Consider the following 19,466-nt stretch of genomic DNA (forward strand, 5'->3'; position numbering starts at 1 on the left):
TACTAAACATAAAATATATACATATGTGTACATGAACATAAATTATACGCACAAAGTCAGCGTGTATTTGAGCACATTACCCAGGCCCTCTGAGCGGCCCACCGGTGTGTGAACGATCCCCTCCGCCTCTGGTGCCGTCGGGGGCCATACCGGGGGCCCTACCGGGGGCCCTAACGGGGGCCCTACCTGGGCTGGCGGCCCCGTCCATATTTGTTTAAAAGTCTCTTAGCAGTTAATAAAGACGCATTTCCTCCGGCCCCCTTCCTGTGGGCTATCAAGGCTCTGCTAAGTCTCTTTGATTTCCCCCCCAGCCTCCAATCCCAGCGGGGCTCCAGCTCATCACTGGGCCACTTCAAAGGCGGGGAAGGGCCCCGGAGGCCCCGCCCACTGCCGGCCTCCCCTTAAAGGTCCGGGACAATGTCCCCCGGCCACCGTAGAGCTCACACAGCGCAGCCACCCTGATCCCTTCACCTCTCTGGCCTCCCTCTCTCTCCACACACCTTCGAACGCAAGCCACTGGATATTGTACTGCAGCACCCAGCACCCTACTGCAGCACCCAGAACCCCTAAACCTAGGGAGGAGCCCCGGATCACAGGGAAGGGGGGGCACAGAACCCGGGTCAACGCCGTGGATACCGTTACAACGGCGGGGGTCCAGCTTCTCTGCAGCGTTTCTTCTCTTTTTTTTTAACCGGTTGTAGCGGCGCTTGGAGTCCGAACCATGCAGTCCATTCGAGGTAAGAGACGTTTGGTTTGTGTGCTTTTGGTTTCCTTTTGACGCAACGTTTCGCTTGAAGTTTCCCAGTTCCATGAAAACACATTTTCTTATGGTTCTGCTTCAAGCCTTGCGGTCAACTCACCCTCTTTCCTAAACATGCTTTCGCTCATCCCAAACCCTGCTGGGGACCAAACTAACGATGACTCTGTTGACTCTCCCCGTCGTCTTCTGCGGCCAGACTTGAAGACCAACTTCAGCGGGCCCCCTGCAGTCCCCGTGGCGACGGGGCCAGACGGATACCTCCAGCAGGGCAGCATCAGGATGACCCTGGAGGACCCAGACCTCTGGAAGACCTTCCACGAGAACGGCACCGAGATGATCATCACCAAGCCCGGAAGGTTAGAGCCTCACCCCCCACACACAGAAACACCCTGTCAAAGACCCCCTCACCGGATCATGGAATACATGCAGGAAATTACAATCTTGACGCAGGAAGAACGGAACAACAGTAATGGAAATTAAAAATAAGAGACAGTGAATGCATAAACACTGAGAGTTCTTTTACCCCCGACTTTATTTCTGCTGATATTTTTTTTACTTCCGTTTTTTTTTTTTTTTAAACTCTTCCCCTGTTTGTGTCTTCCAGGAGAATGTTCCCCCACTGTAAGATCAACCTCGCAGGCCTGATCCCCTGTGCCAAGTACATCCTGCTGGTGGACATGGTGCCGGAGGACGGCTTCAGATACAAGGTAAGGAACCCCCCTTCCCAATCCCCTCCGTGTCACCACTCCCCCACCTCTAAAGGCTCAGTTACGGCTCCCACGTCGACGCAACGCAACGACCACGCCGTCGTGACCCTGGTTCGGTTCAGCGTCAGGGTCTTAGTGAGCGGACCGATCATAGCCCTTGCTGCTGCTCCGCCTCGACGCAAGGTTAACATTTTTGGGAGGGCGCATGTCGGGCCCTTGCGGTGGTCGCGAGGAGGGTCCGCCGGGACGTAATGGGTCCCTGAACCCCCTTGCGTTGCGTCGACGTGGAACCATAACTAAGCCTTAACACCGCGGGCTTGACTCCCAGTGTCGGGAACTTCCCACCACACTGGCCATGGCCATGAGCCCAGTCGACCACTTTCTCCAGACACCACGGGCCCGAAGCCCCCCCACCTCCTCCTCCCCCTCCTTGTTTATCACCCCCTTCTAACACCCCGACCCCTCCCCCTGGCATTGTACATCAAGGGCTGTTATCTCTTTCCTGTTTTTCTATCCCCTGCTGGGGGTCCCACTGTACTCACCATGCGTCTCAGTGGGGGGGGGGGCACGAGCTGCAGCCGTCTCTTCCCCTTTCTCTCTGTTGTGAACCACCAGCAGATAGTGTGTGTGTGTGTGTGTGTGTGTGTGTGTGTGTGTGTGTGTGTGTGTGTGTGTGTGTGTGTGTGTGTCAGACAGACTAGTGGCCCCAACATGTCTCTCTCTCTCTCTCTCTCTGTCTCTTTGTCTCTCACTCTGTCTCTCTCTCTCTCTCTCTCTCTCTCTCTCTCTGTCCCTCAATTCAATTCAATTCAATAAAAAAAAGCTTTATTGGCATTAGAATCAAACATTACCAAAACAGGTGAACGATAATAACGTCTCTCTCTCTCTCTCTCTCTCTCTCTCTCTCTCTCTCTCTCTCTCTCTCTCTCTCTCTCTCTCTCTCTCTCTCTCTCTCTCTCTCTCTCTCTCTCTCTCTCTCTCTCTCTCTCTCTTCCCCCCCCCCCCCCCCTCCCCCCTTCAGTGGAAGGTGGACGACAAATGGGAGGTGGCGGGCAAAGCGGAGCCGCAGCCTCCATGCAGGACCTACCTCCACCCTGACTCCCCGGCCCTGGGGAGCCACTGGATGAAGCAGTCCATGTCCTTCCTGAAGCTGAAGCTCACCAACAACACGCTGGACCAGCACGGACACGTGAGTCCCAATCACCAGCACAATCACGTTCATTACAATCTTATTGGACAAGTGCACAAGGGTTAAAATATTATGCTTGGTACCTCAACACAAATATGGCAGCAGCATATAAAATAAGGTAAATAGATACATTTCGTTAAAAATATATAAAATAAGTATGAAAGATAAGTAATTGAAATGTAAATGTAAAGTGATCGAGTGGTGGTGGTACCAGCCACGGTTGATTGTAGTGCCAAATACAGTGCAGTAAATTAAACTGCCTGTGACCGTGCCGGGAAACACTCTAAGGATTTTATGAGGGGAAGAGATAAAGAAGATTTATGTTTATGTTTATGTATTTTTGTGTAGATGATAGATCTCTTTTTAAAATAACTTTTAAATCTTATTTGAAAATAAATTAATCTGTTAGACACTTTGTTACTTTGCTTTTGAGAAGCGCTGTATTAATAAAGTAATATGTTTATTGTATATGATATTGATCGTATTGCGAGTTGATATATTTAGATAACAAAAGGAATTTGTTAATGTGGCCTCTTAAAAAAACATTTTTATCTTATTTGGAAATAAGTAAATCTATTACGCACTTTGTAACTTGGCTTTTGAAAAGTTCTATAATAAAAGTATATCACATTCATTGCATATGACATTCATCGTTGTGGAGGTCGAAACCTTTACCCACCAGAAGGACCCTGCTGACTCTCTCCCCGCTCTCCAGATCATCCTCCACTCCATGCACCGCTACCACCCGCGCTTCCACATCATCCAGGCGGACGACATGTTCAGCGTTCGCTGGAGCGTCTTCCAGACTTTCACCTTCCCCGAGACTGCCTTCATGGCCGTCACCGCCTACCAGAACACCAAGGTGAGCCTCCTCCGGGTTCACGCTGTGATACCCCCCTGAACGGAGTAGAGAATATAACATCTCGGGGCACCCCGGTGGCTCACTGGGTAGAGCGCGTACCATAAAGATAAAGATATATCTTAAATATATATATATATATAACATCTCACTGCTGTTAGAGCGCCACTGAGATCGTATGCTGACCACACTCTCTCTCTCTCTCTCTCTCTCTCTCTCTCTCTCTCTCTCTCTCTCTCTCTCTCTCTCTCTCTCTCTCTCTCTCTCTCTCTCTCTCTCTCTCTCTCTCTCTCTCTCTCTCTCTCTCCCTCTCTCTCTCTCTCTCTCTCTCTCTCTCTCTCTCCCCCCCCCCCTCCCACAGATAACCAAGCTGAAGATCAACCATAATCCATTTGCAAAAGGTTTCAGAGACGAGGGGACAAATTCAAAGAGGTACACACAGCCCTGATATCTATCACTCAGATCCACAGTGAGGCCTGTTGCAACATTGTTACGCGTGTGTTCAGGAGAGTTGTGTTGTTGTGTTGTCGTGGTGGTTTAATACCAATCTCTGTTGCCTCAGACGCCCGAGTAGGCCACCTGTTTGCCCCGAGAAGAAACCGAGACTGACTGACGAAGATAGTCCTCCAGGTAACTATCTCTCTGTTACTCCCTCACTTCATCACTCCATCACTATCTCTTTATTACCTCATCACTTCATCACTCAGTCTGTTTCTTTATTACTTCATCACTTTATCACTCTAACTCTCTATCTATCCTTCTGTCTATCTATCTTTCGTCTGTGTCTTTCTTCCCCCTGTGTGTCTCTCTCCCCTCTCTCTATCGCTCTCTTCCTCACTTTTCCCCTCTCTCTCTCTCTCTCCCCTCGCTCTCCTCTGACCCCCCCCCCCTCTCTCTCTCTCTCCTCTGACCCCTCTCTCTCTCCCCTCTCTCCCTCTCTCTCTCTCTCTCTCTCTCTCTCTCCCTCCCCTCTCTCTCCCTCCCTCTCTCCCTCTCACATCATTCTAACCAGTCTCTCTCTCTCCCTCTCTGTCTCTCTCTCTCTGTCTCTCTCATATCATTCTAACCAGTCTCTCCCCCCCCCTCTCTCCCTCTCTCTCACACCATTCTAACCAGTCTCTCTCTCCCCAGCAGACTTCAGCCGCTCCTCCTACGAGGGCTACGAGGGCGACGAGGACCTCCTGAAGGGGAAGGCAGAGGCGGGGGGGGGGCCGGCCGCGGTGAAGGAGGAGCGCTACTCCCCCTGGGCCACGGAGAGGGAGGGGGGCCGCACCGAGTCCCCGGGGGGCAACGCCCCCGGAGACATGTACAACGCGGAGCAGCTTGTGCCCGCGCCCGCGTCCTACCTGCCCTACAGGTAAAGCCCCGCCCACACACGGCCCCGCCCACACACGGCCCCGCCCACACACGGCCCCGCCCACACACGGCCCCGCCCAGTGGGTGCTTGGTCTACAGAAAGCACACACAAATACACACACACACACATACACAATATTGTAGAGGAGCTTGGTCAGCAGAGGGGGGCTGGGAGAGAGGGGGGGTCCCACTCCCGCACGCAGAAGGACACACACAACCACTAATGCAGAGGACCATGCACGCACAACCGCATGAGCACACACACACACACACACACACAAATACACACACGCACGCACAAATGCAAACACAAATGCTTGCACACAAACATGTACAATGCACAACACACACACACACACTCGTGTTTGAATGACCACACACGCACGCACACAAACAAACACACAAAACACATATGCTTGCAAAGCAACGTGGCCAAAGCAAAACACACACACACACACGTATAATCCACACGCACACACACACAAATGTATGCATCGCACAACACACTACCCTTCCAGTGTGCCCGTCACCGTTGGCTGCCCTAGCGCCCCGCCTCCCGCTCCAACCTGTGTTTGTCGTCCTCCAGGTTCCACGGTTACGGGAAGTCCCCCTCCCCGACCGCCAGCGTGGCGAGCAGCCACAGCTCCGCCTCCGCGCGGGGGGGGGCCTTCGAGTCCCGGGTCCCGGACGTTGCCACGGTGCCCGACCACGACGCCGCCAAGCCCCGCCCCAACCCCCACCACCCCCTTCACCCCCACCACCACCACGAGACGGGGGCGTCCGTCCCCTGCGGGCCCCCCCTCGGCGCGGCCCCCCAGGACTACCCCGGGGGGGTGCTCAACATGAGCCTGCCCCCCCAGGTGTCCCACGCCAAGGCCCCGCCCCCGCCCGGCGTGCTGGGCCACCACGCCATCTACAGCCCGTACGGAGCGGCCTCCGAGCAGAGCCTGGGCCAGTGGGGGGGGCCGGGCCACGCCCAGTACCCCCCCCCGCCGCCGCCGCCCCCCCACCACCTGCCCGCCGAGTACAGCAGCCAGGCCATGCACCACGGCTATCACCACGGCAACGTGGCCGAGTGGAGCCAGTACCCGCTCTTCTCGTACTCCTGCTGGTGAACGAGGGTACTGCCTCCGCGCTCTGGGAACCAGAGAGAGACAGAGACACTCTGACCCCCCCACCCACCCCCACCCCCGAGAGGGAGAACTACTTGTCGGGTCTTTTTCCTAACGTTGAGCCCTCCTCTTCCTCTTCCTCCTCCTCCTCTTCCTCCTCCGGGAGGATGCATGCCCCAGAAGAGGCCTGGTGACAGCCGGCACGCGCCGAAGAGTCGCACCCGACGAGAAACTGTGGTCTTGGGGGGGAGAGCAGCGAGAGGCGAGGGGGAGGCCTGGAGCAGAACCACAGACTGTCTGCCGCCCGCAGTGGGACTACATCTCTCATGAGCCCTTGCTGCATGGCAATGCTATGCTTCGAGTTTTGTGTAATTGTTCAATGGTTTATTTATTTTGTATTTGCGTTAAGGCCTTGAGGCTTTGGTTTGAAAATATTATTTTTGTAGAAAGGAAAAGTAATAAAACATAAGACGTCTGTGATGTGGAACCAGTCTTGAATTGTAACGTGTTGTGGAATAAAAAAACAACTTTAAAAGTGGTACCGCATGTTTGCATTGGCTTATTTCCCATACAGTGGATATTAGGCAGATGAGGCTGTTTAAAAGGAGTTTGGAAATGCAGGTGTTTGAACTTTACCGAACCTGAAACATGAAGGGGCTGATAGGTGTAAGGTGTGGGGGATTACTACTTCAACAATAGTCATTGAAATGGCATCCAAGACTGGTCGAGGTGGTTAAAGGGATGATCTCATGCCACCAGGTGTAAGGTGGATTAGCCATTACAAGTAGTTATAAAATCTGCCTTTTCCGGTGTTTTAGTGACAAGTGGGCGTGTCCCCCTAGATGTGTGATGGATAGACCAGTCTACCGGACTACCCAGTGGACTGTAGCAAAGGTTGATACAGTCCAGTACAGTCTACCCATCATACATCTAGGTGGACACTCCTACTTCTGATCCCACTTAAACACGGGAAAAGGCAGATTTTCAAACAGCGCGTCAGGGCTAATCACACTCACACCTGGTGCCATAATATCACCCCTTTAACGATAGTTTTAAAGGAAAAATACCCAAAATACGAAGGAAGCAGGAAAAAAATACATCCATCGCACATCCTGTCCAAAACATTTGGACAGGCGGTTCAGCCCACCGCGTTTCCAAAACATTTGGACAGGCGGTTCAGCCCACCGCGTGTCCAAAACATTTGGACAGGATGTGTCCAAATGTCCATTTCAGAGCGTTTCTCAGTGCAAAACTACAACTAGGATGCAAGTGTGTTCAGTTTTAAACAACCATGACCGCCGCTTAACAACAGGGTCAAAACGAACACCGACAGTGTCTCTCCTCCTGTGAGCGTCCTGCGCGCGGCCCGGCCCCTGGGGGCCCCTCTGACGGGGCCCGGCCCCTAGGGGGGCCCGCTCTGGAAGCCCGCCGTGTGACCAAAGGAAACCACCGCTGGGTTTGTTTGCGTTTCGCCTTTGTTGATCTAATGAGGACCACACTGGAGTCGTCGTCGGCCCAGCATGCATTAAAGACCCCTGTGTTATTGTGGCCCCTAGCCCGGGGAGCGGACAGGGGGGGGGGGGTGTGAAAGGCCTCACCTGCTGGGGTTTACCCACCGGGCCCCATAAAGGGCCCCTGCACCGCTCTGCCCCGTCCCAGGGAGCGTTAAACGGCCCTCAATCCGGGGAGGGGATGTGGCGGGGACAAACTGCCCCCCCCCCCCCCGCCTCGGTGGATATGAGCTGTTAATGGCCGCAGTAAAGGCCAGCGTGGTCGGGATGGGGGTTCTGTGAGTAGTGTTAATAGTCTGCCGGGACTTGTTTTATTCAGCTCAAGTTAACTGCCCCCTTCTGCCCACTTACTCTGTTCTACCCGTCTATGCTCTCGCCGTGTGTGTGTGTGTGTGTGTGTGTGTGTGTGTGTGTGTGTGTGTGTGTGTGTGTGTGTGTGTGTGTGTGTGTGTGTGTGTGTGTGTGTTGAGCTGGTCAACACACTCATCTCCTTACGCACGTGAAGGCACGTGAAGATGTGTGTACAGGATGTCCGTGGTGCACGATGATGAGATCATTCTCCGACCCCTTGTTGCAGTCAGTCACTTGGTAATTCTTAACCATTGCTTGAATTCATTTGAGGTATGTGACGTTTAAAATGTGACACATTGTTAAAAACAAAATTGGGAACATTTATAAAGTTGGGAAACTAGTCCAGAACAGAGGTACCATTATATTGAGTTAAGCTAAGAAAAAAATCAACTTAATTTTTTGTAATAATGCATATTCTGTACAACGTCTCTATTTCCTTTTAATGTATGCGTGCATGTGTTGTAATCACAACTGAACACATGCACGCCTCCGGCCTGTATCTGTTTGAGTGTAAAACCCTTCACCCAGCTTCTGTGAAACAGTCCCGCCCCACCGTGGCTTAATAAATCATGTTCCGTCTGACGGCGGCGTATCTCATCCTAAACAGCGCGCTCGTTACCAGGGCTACGCTGTCAGCACAGTCACCTCAGCGTAAAGTATAATGAAACCGTTTGCAGCCCATCAATAACAGAGTCTCCCACTCTGGGGAAGCCATTTTAGAGCGGGGACGAAACCGATCCTCATTGTCTGGAGTGGACAGCCCTCCCCTCTCCCACCTCGAGCCCAGCCGGATAACTAGAAGGATGGGAGTGGGGGGGGGGGGGGGGGGGGGGGGGGGGGGGAGGGGAGGGCGGGGGGGGGAGCTCACTTAGTCTCCATGTCTCCCTGGACACTCATGTCCGACCCCCCCCTAGTTAAAAACTGTTCAGCACTCCACAATGGGTCCTTTTAGTCGCTTTAATTGCCGTGGTAATGGCCCGGATAAGAGCAACACCTAAAAAGGAAAAAAAAAAACAGCAGCCACTCAAACATCTGCAGCGGCCTCCTCCGACCAGCTTAAGTACATACATTACTACGCCCTGGGCGGCAATGGCGTCCTCAGAATGAATTGCTTGTTACATTGCTCAGGGCGTGAAGATAGTACACATATATAAATATATATGCATTATATATATATATATATATATATATATATATGTGTATATACACGGAGCACGTGAACATGGCGGCACGCTTGGCCCTGCGGTACCTAGTTCAGGTGTCAGAAGGCGGCCGACGGACCACATGACGGGGCTTTGGCACGCACGTGTGAAGTAGGAGGGCGGGGACGGGCGGCAGCTGACGGAGGCACGGCCTCCGACGGCCGTGGGAGGTGGAGGAGGAGGACGGAGCCAAATGGAGAGGAACTGGGGGCGGGCCGGGGGCCATGCACCACAGCTCTCCGCCGGCGGTTTGATTCTAGTGCACTTTCAGATACAGTTTGGGGGGAGGGGGGGGGGGGGGGTCGCAGCGGACAGCTGGGGGGTGTCGCTGTTTTAAGCGTTGTAGAAGTTATGCCGTGATAAAACTAGCTCTTTGGGGAACACACATATAAATGTATTGATGCTTAAATTCATGTTCAATCTCCTTTGCAGATTTCCAATCTGTAACGCCATGTATTCATTAAAACAGTTTGCTTGGGTCTCTTTATTCTTGTAGGCTGCTGTTTTACCCCTGTTGTGCTGATTCATATTTTCTTCAGTATTTATATTTATATATCTATATTTATTTTGATGTCCATCTGTTTTAGTTTCCGCATGATTCTCTAGAAATGCTAAGATTGAGACTTTGACTATTACTACTGCACCTGCCAAACATTTTAGAGCCTGCTTATAAGAACTACCTAGAGGCTCAATAGCTTTCTCTGTGCGTTAAGTGGTTCAACAACACACACACAAATCTCCACGTTTTCATTTGAAATGTGTCAAAAGGCTTTAAGCCACAAGGTTCAACTCAGTGCCGGCCAGAAAATACACAAATAGCAGATGGCACCCGACGGCAATTATTCCAAAGGGACAGGGAAAAACGTCCATTGAAGACATTTCCAAAAACCAAATGATTTGTGTCCAGTGCACGATCAGCAACCTCCTTTAAGACCATCTGAGGCAGACTGTCCAATGAGACCAGACCACTATCTGCATCCATCTTGTGATTCATCTGTACAGAGAACACAAAACCTTTGTGGCCTCAATATGTAGAACCATCATTGCCCCAGAAATATCCCTATCCGAACTTGAATCACAATCACGATTTATCAGCAGGTTTTATGGCAATCGTCGTTTAAAAAGAGCTCAATAAACAGGCACTGAACCCTGGAATACACCAGAGGTAGTATTGAGTTTTGGGGATGTCTTGCTCTGAGTAAGTGACTCTCACCTTTCGTCTTTGGATAGAAGCTTTTAACTGACTTAATGAATTGTGAATCTAGGAAGCGTGCCATCCCTTCCGTCTTATCAAATAAAGAAAGAACTTAGTAATTATTCTGCAGGGTTACGCTCCGAAACACCCGAGCTTATCGGGATTCTTAACGAGGAATATGGATACCAATGGCTTGGAGATGTATCAAAATCTCGAACCAATAATAATGCAAACCGATGGATACGTCAAGGCGAAACAGTCAATGTCAAAAGGCATAAGATAAGAGCGATTGGATCATGGAATGTGCCTTCTGGGAATCTGCAAAGACAAACAAAAACAAGAAAGCATGAAAAAGGTGTGACTTTGAATACTGAGAAACCTTGTGCAACTCACAATGAATACTCCAGGTAAAAGAAATCGATATATTATGTATTTTTAATCAAACCCCAAAAGATACATGATACAAGAATGTTATGAATGCATGATGATTGTATAATTGTGCAGATTTCAGATTTCAAACATTAATATGTGCATTTCGTTTTCCACCATTTCTGCTGCCATTTGACCTAAACAACTTACAAATGACCTAAACAAGTATGCAGATCTATGCCGGTCTCAACCACCACTTACCCTCATTGGCCTCCACATTGAGACTCAATGCAAGGCGTGGCTTTCTCATCGTAACGATGGATGGCTGAGACATTGTGGAAGGAATCATGTGACTAGTGGTCGTAAGTACAACACTCAACCCAGAAGTATTGTTTAGTTGAACCGTCATTTCTGCGTAACAAAAAGGCACACCTTCATCGGAAAAGGAAAAACGTGAGCAAAATCCAAAGCCAATTTAAATGCAACCAGAGAAAACAAGGCATACTTTGGCCATCTAGTACTAGTACTGAGTGAGACACACCATAATACTTTAGATTAACAAGCAGTCGCCAGGCCTTTGCGATGACCTATTTTAAAACCCAAACATGTTAAAAGTAACAAAAACAAACAAGACTTCCTCTTCACTGGAAGACTGGAACCAGCGGTCCATGATATCAAAAGGAACACTGTATTGTTTGCATAGAAGTCCGACTTGTCATTCTTCCCGACCTCTCAGTATGCACAGCCTTTCAGAGACGGCTGGACATGCACGCAGAAATCCTGGAGCGGTGATTCAAAGAAGAGAAGAAAGAAAGAAGAACCAAAACTTCTACAAGTTTGACCCCAAAATCAGAACCAAAGAGGGAACCAAACAGACCCCAAATCAGAACCAAACAGACCCTAAACCCCGGGCCCCTGGCCCCCATACCCACCCCCCCACCCCCCAGGGGTCCACCCCAACCCCAAAAGAGGCGACCATCAGGACGAACAAGGCTCAGTTAGCTCCACCTCCACACACTTCCAACCAAAAAGTAAAATAAAAAATACCTCGCCCGACCACCGGGGGGCGCTCAGTCGTCGCTGGAGTACTCGGAGTGCTCCATGGGCGCGTCCGCCCAGGACGCCCGCTTGATGTGCTGCTGCCAGCCGCGGGCCTGGGCCATCACGGCCCGGGGCAGGGGCAGCACGCAGGCCGCCAGCCCCGACACGCGCCCCTCGAACGGCGTGCCGACCTCCCATTGGTCCAGGTCGGCGTCGTACACGTGCACGTACCTCATGCGGTTGCCCTTGTTGTGCGAGCGACCCCCCAGGACGTAGATGCGGGCGTCCAGCACGGCCAGCCCGGGCTCCCCGTGGCCCGCCGGCAGCGGGCTCACCAGGGACCAGGAGTCGGACTGCGGGTCGAAGCACGCCACCTGGTGGCCGCACGCGCACACAGCGAGGGAGGAGACAAAGAGAGCACTGGTTCAGTGGGAGAACGTGATAATAAAACGTTTTTTGTCGTTACTGTCAGACTCAAATCTGTTAACTAATGTAGTGACTTCATCTGAAGATAAATAACAAAACCTACATCTGAAGATAAATAAAACCATTATTATTTCAGAGTTAAAACTGATTGTTAAATGGCTGTAACTGTAATCTAAAAGCAGGGATAAAACAGTAAAAAACACTGACGACCGACAGATCAATAAACAGTGTAGGGCTGCTCGATTATGGGAAAAATCATTATCAAGATTATTTTGGTCAATATTGGAATCACGATTGTTTTTGAGTTTGAAAACATGATGCATTTATTCAGCATGTCTCTCTCAAAAAAACACTTTTGTAACTGAGAACTTTGAAATTTCGCCTTAGAAAAATACACAAAATGGTAAAAAAAAATATTGAAATCTAAAATAGTGTACAGATATGTATCCAGCTGGACTGCACTTTATGTAAAACATTTAGTAAAAAAAAACGAAATAGAAAATGAGATGACATTAGTTTTGTGATCGTTCGACGCTAAAGTCGCCCAGCCCCACGTGAGCGTGTCTGGTACCTTGAGGACGTCGCGGCGGTAGCTGTGCTCGTCGTTGCTCCCTCCGATCACGTAGAGGCGGCCGCCGCGGGCCGCCACGCCGTGCCACGCCCGCTCCACCGGCCCCTCGGCGCAGGCCGCCCATTGGTCGGTGGCCGGGTCGAAGCAGTACGTCTCCCGCAGGTAGGCCAGCCCCCGCCGGCCGCACGTCACGTAGATCCGTCCGTCCAGCACCGCGCCCGCGTGCGCGTACACCTGAGGACCAGAGGAGGCACCGGGTGGGTGCTGGATGACCGGCAGAGGGGGACTAGGGCTGGGGGGGGGGTGGGGGGGGTTCCCACGGACCTTCACCGCATCACCCCACAGAACTTAAGGGCTGATGACGGCCCCACGCTCACGCTTCAACGACGTCGTGAACCTTCATGGTTCTGCGTGGGGTTTTAGCAAGCGGACCAATCACAGCCCTCGCTGCTGCGTCCCCCCCCCCCGACGGAAAGGTTAACATTTTTGGGAGGCGCACGTCAGGCCCTCCTGACGTGCAAGGAGCAAGGAGGGTCCGTAAGGAGGGTCCGTAAGGAGGGTCCGTAAGGACGTAAGGGGTCCGTAACCCTCATGCGTTTCGGGAACATGGGACCATAATCAGCCCTTTGGTGTCAACTGTGGGCGAAGGTTTGACCCGTTTTGACCCTGGGGTCAATGTTTGACCCTGGGGACCCCATAATAATAGAATCTCATGAGAGTGGGGCTCCCATCAAGGAGGGAGGGAGACAAGTATCTTATCACTACAGTCCCTGCTAGCATTGAATCAGGCGGAGGTGGTGTGCTGTGCACTAGCGCATCATGACAGAGTTTATAGCGCCGCCCTGTGGCTCGTTCGAGTACATGCGAGCAACTGAACCAAAAAAACGTTTTGCTTTGTTTTAAACATGGGCTTATATGATCGTCCCGATAGCCATTTATGCCCAGTAATTAACCTTATCATGACACTTAAGTAAGACCCTGATTTTGAGTAAACCAGAGTAAAATCCTATTTCTTGTCCCCTCAGAACACTATGCGTTCTTCTCGTTTGTTGACATCGGAGTGGCTTTTCCGAGATACTTCCACGTCGCGCCCAAGCGGGACCGTGGGGGTGTGTGTGGACATGTGGAGCTCTGTCTGGGAAGCGGTGGACTGCGGAGTCCGAGAGAAAGTCGAGCTTCCCAGACACTTATGGTACATCCCAACGGTGTTTGGATGTGTGGCGCTCGTTCCGGGAAGACATTGATTTTTAAGGTGGCGTCCGAGACAGTGTTAGGCTTCCCGAACATCTATCGTATAACTCGTTTAACTTGTTTATGGAATGCGGAGTGTGGATGCACACACAACATCGCTCATACACAACGACGGTACTAAAAACAGCATCACAAAATCTGCATTGGTCGTAACCACGGTCGTAACCACGGTCGTAACTCTCAATCCGAAACAATATTATTTAAACCCATCGTGTATAAACTCCAGCTGAAACAGTGAGACCAACGACACTTTAAAAGGTGACATATTATACCACCAGGTGGGAGTGTGATTGGCAGCACAAGTGGGCGTGTCCACCTAAACACATTCCTACAAAACAGTACCTCTCTCTTGAGCGGGGCGACGCACTCCCAGGTGTTGGTGTGGGGGTCGTAGCGCTCCACAGAGTCCAGCTCGTTGCGGTAGTCGCGGCCCCCGATGGCGTAGATGTGCTCCCCCAGGACGCACACGCTGTGGTCGGCCCTCTGCTGCAGCAGGGGCTGGATGGAGCACCAGCTGTTGTGTCGGGGGTCGTACCTGGAGGACGCACACAACGCACACGAGTCGACGCACGGCAACAACAACAACCGCCAAAAGGCACGAGCTTCAGAAGCGGCGACTCCACGATCGCTGAGATTTAATCAAGACGTAAGCGGATTTGTGAGGGACGATTACAGCCGGGATCGAATTAAGTGTGAGCTCACCTAAGAAGGCACACAGTGAGATTGCTGTGTGGGCTGTAAATAGACGGACCGAAGCGTATGCCGTGGAACACGATCCGCTCTCGTAACATCATCACGCATCGCACGCGATTAAAGCCACCGGCAAATCGCCGTTCGAAACGGAGTCTGTTTCTCTCCTTCACCACCACACCAAGTTGTTCCTCAATGCATAAAGACCTGGCCTCCAGCAGGATTCAAACACACTAAACACCTCCAGCAGCTGACCTCCCAGTAGGATTCAAACACACCCAGAAACACTATACACACCCAGAGGCTGACCCCCAGTATGATTCAAACACACCCAGACACACTAAACTCTAAACTGGGAAGGAGATGCTTTTAATCTCATTGTAACGTGTATAGTGGCTAAAAAAGGCATTCCTTCATCCATTCATTCATAAACACATCCAGACGCTGACCTCCAGCAGCGGGTCTCGGCGCGGAAGCCGCTGGTGTTCTTGTCTCCGCCCACCAGGTAAACAAAGTTGTTGAGCACGGCCACGCCCTGGTTGGACATGTGGGGGGCTTGCGCGGCGCCCAGCGTCCGCCACTCGCCCCAGCTGGGGTGGAACACCTGGAAGAGCCCCTCGGTGTCCGAGGTGGCGCCCGAGTTGGCGTACATGCCGCCGAAGCCCAGGACGCAGCGGGCGTTGGAGCGCGGCTGCGTGCGCGGGCCCTGCAGCACGGGCTGCAGCACCTCCTGCTCGTGGTAGCGCAGCGCCGCCGCCACCGACTCCTTCAGCGGGCACGCGTCCAGCCGGCCGTACAGACGCTGCAGCACCGGCCGCTCCATCAGGCAGAAGCGCACCGCCTCCAGCATCTTCAGGTTGTCCTGGAGACGGAGGGGGGAGAGGGGAGGGGAGAGGGGGGGTGAGGGACGGTGGGAAGCTTCCTCCGCATGAGGAAGGGAATTGATAAAAAGGAGAAGGGGGAAGCACCTGACACCACTTTGTTATGTATGCGGCCATGGTTATATATATATTCACTGTGACATGTTTTGAGTTTGGAGCGGGAAAACCCCAGCAGCATTCCTAAGGAATGTTTAGTCCCTCATAATTTGAATCATTAAATAGAAGCCACAGACGCTTTTATCAAGGGCCACTTACAATACAAAAGTATATGTTGTTTCTCAGAAGAAAGAGAAACAACATATCGCTTTCAGTTCAGTAAGGATGTTCATAGAACCAAGTGCCAAGCAAGCACTAACAATCACTAGGTTAACCCATTACCCGTATACAACAAAGAAAGCTTGAATACACTGCAAAAACTCAAAATCTTGCCAAGTATATTTTTCTAATTTCTAGTCAAAATATCTCATCACACTCAATATAAGACAAAAAGATTTTGTCTTATATTGTCTTATATACTAAAGAGCAAGATTTAAGTGATATAAAGGAGCTTGTCTGTTTTTAGCATCTTGAATATGTTGTAAAGTGAAACTGTATTGAAAACATCTTGTTTTGAGTCATATCTCGGGTTAAACAAGCTTTTTTGACATGTCATTAGGTTTTTAAGCTGCTGTGTTATTTGTAAAAGATGAATCGTCTTTTGCATCACATCTTTTACATCACCATACTAGTAAAATATAGCTAAAAATGAGTTTTCCCAGCTAATTTCAAGATCACTCTTATCTTGTTAGGCTTCAATATAATGTCTTATTTCAAGAAATCTTAAAATTTTCACTTGTTCCATTGGCAGATATTTTTACAAAGCAAAAATATCTTGCATTAATATTTTTTTGCTTATTTTAGGAGTGGCCTCTTTTGCAGATGCAACACGATGCTAAGTAGTATTTTTAAGTGCACGGACGTACAAGGTACAATAAGTGAGGGGTAAGGGGGGAGGCTATGCGGAGTCCAGGTGAACTCGGAACAACAGAGTCTCGACTCTCTTGCGGACGCTGGTGAGCGACTCTGCGGTACCATGTGAATACTCTGTGGTGGCTCAGAACCCAGAGGGGGCGGGGGGGGCAACAGGGGGACCCACCTGCAGGCACACCTGGTCCGTCTCCACCTGCTCGGGGCTGTAGTGGTAGTGCAGCGCCGCCTCGTACACCTCGTTCTCGCTGAGCACCTCCAGCTCCTCGCTGCTCAGGACCTGCAGCACCTTGTCGGGGGGCAGCTGGCGGTACGCCGCGGTGCGGGACAGCGTCTGGATGTTCTGCAGGATGTACGCGTGGATCTTGGTCTCCAGCTGCTGCAGGCCAAACATGTCCGCCAACTTGTGGACCTCCAGGATGTTGCTCTCGTCCAACCAGGAGAAGAGGAAGTCGCAGCAGAAGCTGATCACCTCCCCGATCTGAGGAAAAGAGGGTTAGATACACGGGTGTCAGTCTGTTAGCTTGAAGATCAACTGCCTCCGCTGGACGCCTGGTACCGCAATCGCTAAGAGCAAGCAAAGGTCATTCATCAGTCACAGCTCTTCTCTGTTTTGGCAACACAGTGGTGGAACGAGCTCCCTGCCGACGCAGTCACTCACAAACTTCCGCAAAAGACTCAAGACTCACTTGTTCAGAGCTTCCCCTTTTCCCCTCACGTCCTTGCACTTAAAAATAGTACTTAGCTTTGTGTAGCATTTTATCCTAGCTGTCTTTGTTGTATACGGGGAATGGGTTAACCTAGCGATTGTAAATGTTTGGCCCTTGGTTCTTTGAACATCCTTACTGTACCGACAGCGATATATTGTTGTAATTTCGCTTTGGATAAATGCGTCTGCTAAATGCCCTGAATGTAAATGTGAGTCGAGCTTTTGATTATAGGGCTTAATCAAACAAAGGGCACTACTCATTGATGACGTTCATATGGAAAGAACGGCCTGCTAGAGTTCCTTTATGGATCTCCATTTGTATGATGTGTTTGAATGTTTACCTGGACCAGAGTGGCAGCGATTAGCACCTCCTGCACATTGTCCAGGTCTAGCTCGATCTCCGAGGTGTAGATGAAGTCCAGCAGCTTCGACAAGGCCGTGTAGGTAACACCGTGCACGGCTATCTCCGTCTGCTGAGCCTCGCGCAGACCCCCGGCAAACATTCCCCTAGGATGAAATAACTCCCTGTCAGACGTCACAGAGCCGCTCAATCAAAACTAAAATCTACAACCCAAACAAACCTTGACAAGGGCCTGCCTTACCTAAAGTAGTCGCAGGCCGCGGCCAGGAGGATGCGATGGGCTTTGATGGGTCGACCCTCCGCCAGGAGCACCACGTCGAACAGGATGCCGCTCTGTCTCAGGTCGTGGAGGCCGCTCATCACGGTCCCATAGTGGGCAGAGCTTGCATAGGTTTGGCGGCTGGAGGGGCCGGCGACGTCGGCCCGTCCCGCCAGCGGACTCAGCTGGCGGGCCTCAGCCATGGCAGGACAGGATCTTTTGTTGGCTCTCCTTAACCTTCTTCTGTTCAACTAAAAAGCACCGTTGTCGTCTGTATCACTGGCGACATTTTGGAAGCCCCTGCGACTACACATTGAGCGGGTTTGGGAAGGGACAGAAAAGCAGTAAATGTGAGTTTAACGACGTTACTTGTGCTCGTCAGCTGAAGTTGACGCTACAGGACGGCTAGTCAGAGTTGTTAAGTGGAAAGATCAAGTTCTGCACATGGTGTTAGAGTAACATTAGAAGAGATGTGTAGATATATATACGTATATTAATATATATATATACATGTGTATAGTCGATGTGGTTAGTATTGAACCTTTAAAACAGCTAGCCTGTGCAGTAACGCGACGTTACGTCGATGATTTAAAGGCTAAGTTGCTAGCTAGTAAGAAGACAAAACAAGACGGTACATTTCCTAAATCGACATCACACATCATCCAACGAACCGTTTTTAATCGGGGCATGTTGTTGAAGGTCGATGTTGGCCTGAAAAAGGAACTAACGCCGACCGCTTCGTCGCAGGTACACGGTTTGACAAATCAAAACAACACTGTTTACTTCTGGCCTGTCACGTGGGATCACAAGTCAAGTGTTAGAGGCCGTCTGTTAGCCCCGCCCCTTTCACAAGGGCCAATCGGGATTCAATTTTTTTTTTTTTTTTTTTTTTAACGTTTTATCGGATTTTAGTTGCATATAACCTACATAATTATCATTTTATATAATTTTTTAATATTGGCGAGCTGCCAAAAGACGGCTACATACATTATAAAAAATATTGCACATGATCGGAGGACCCTCTATCGGACAGCAGAGGGCGCTATTTCGACAGGTCTTGCTTCTGGCTACGTAGATAACGCACAGCTCGGCCATTGATGTCAACAAGGAGGTGATCTACTACGGTCGAGCGTTTATCTGTGCACCATGCACCCTATGCCCCCTGCTCCGGTGCGCACAGGCCTTTAGATTTTTTATGGAAATCCATTCTGTAATAATAATAATATGAAATAAAATATTGTTTTACATGCGCTGCACATCTCCCCCACACGCATTAAACAAAATAATACAGGGCCAAAATTACGCCCTTCAGTGCAAGATTACATTCCAATACAATCCTATCCAATAACAATACTTTGGCTGATAAGATGTTAACTAATGTTGACATTGGCAGTATTCTTCAATGATATGTCAAAGTGAAGTGTTATGTAATACTATAGGCCTACAGGATGTAGATATGTTTCTGAACCTAGACTCAATTGCTTTGAAATAGAAACGTAATACCTCTATATTCTCCTGGTCTTATTAAACACAATAACCATTTTGGATTGTTTTCACCCTAAATAAAAATATTTGATTATGGGTTTCAACATGTGTTTCTCAGTGATTGATAAAAGATGTCCTGTTAATCCAAAAAACATGGGTTGCTTTTCAAACAGAAATGCGTGTAGGATAGGCGCGCATGCTCATACGCATAAATC

At 50.4% G+C, this 19,466-nt stretch overlaps 2 protein-coding genes across 3 annotated transcripts; one reads left to right on the forward strand and one right to left on the reverse strand.

Moving 5' to 3' along the window:
• The first annotated feature begins 874 nt into the window (after positions 1-874).
• Positions 875-6,482, forward strand: tbx16 (T-box transcription factor 16). Its single transcript, XM_030370415.1, has 7 exons — positions 875-1,116; positions 1,365-1,467; positions 2,489-2,656; positions 3,372-3,518; positions 4,022-4,025; positions 4,632-4,872; positions 5,458-6,482. The coding sequence occupies exons 1-7, from the start codon at positions 875-877 to the stop codon at positions 5,984-5,986; spliced, it is 1,434 nt and encodes a 477-aa protein (XP_030226275.1). The 3' UTR covers positions 5,987-6,482.
• Positions 6,483-10,659: 4,177 nt separating this feature from the next.
• Positions 10,660-18,600, reverse strand: klhl22 (kelch-like family member 22). 2 transcript variants are annotated; one of them, XM_030369702.1, is made up of 8 exons: positions 18,438-18,600; positions 17,749-18,072; positions 17,488-17,653; positions 16,607-16,918; positions 15,040-15,452; positions 14,243-14,435; positions 12,650-12,883; positions 10,660-12,026 (listed from the first exon to the last, which is right to left on the reverse strand). In XM_030369702.1, the coding sequence occupies exons 2-8, from the start codon at positions 17,967-17,969 to the stop codon at positions 11,682-11,684; spliced, it is 1,884 nt and encodes a 627-aa protein (XP_030225562.1). In that variant the 5' UTR covers positions 17,970-18,072; positions 18,438-18,600; the 3' UTR covers positions 10,660-11,681. The 2 variants fall into 2 exon arrangements, with proteins under 2 accessions (XP_030225562.1, XP_030225561.1); XM_030369701.1 differs by having other exon boundaries at positions 17,488-17,671.
• Positions 18,601-19,466: the final 866 nt, after the last annotated feature.

This window comes from Gadus morhua, chromosome 11 (assembly GCF_902167405.1).
Source record: "Gadus morhua chromosome 11, gadMor3.0, whole genome shotgun sequence".
Lineage (NCBI taxonomy): Eukaryota > Metazoa > Chordata > Actinopteri > Gadiformes > Gadidae > Gadus > Gadus morhua.

Coding starts and splice junctions, on each gene's coding strand:
- klhl22 (XM_030369701.1), bottom strand. CDS start 17,969: ATGGCTGAGGCCCGCCAGCTGAGTCCGCTGGCGGGACGGGCCGACGTC. Junction 15,453..16,606: donor CGGACCAGGTGTGCCTGCAG/GTGGGTCCCCCT, acceptor CTCCGTCTCCAG/GACAACCTGAAGATGCTGGA. Junction 12,884..14,242: donor TCGCCCCGCTCAAGAGAGAG/GTACTGTTTTGT, acceptor TCTGGTCCTCAG/GTGTACGCGCACGCGGGCGC.
- tbx16 (XM_030370415.1), top strand. CDS start 875: ATGCTTTCGCTCATCCCAAACCCTGCTGGGGACCAAACTAACGATGAC. Junction 1,468..2,488: donor AGGACGGCTTCAGATACAAG/GTAAGGAACCCC, acceptor TCCCCCCTTCAG/TGGAAGGTGGACGACAAATG. Junction 4,873..5,457: donor GCGTCCTACCTGCCCTACAG/GTAAAGCCCCGC, acceptor GTCGTCCTCCAG/GTTCCACGGTTACGGGAAGT.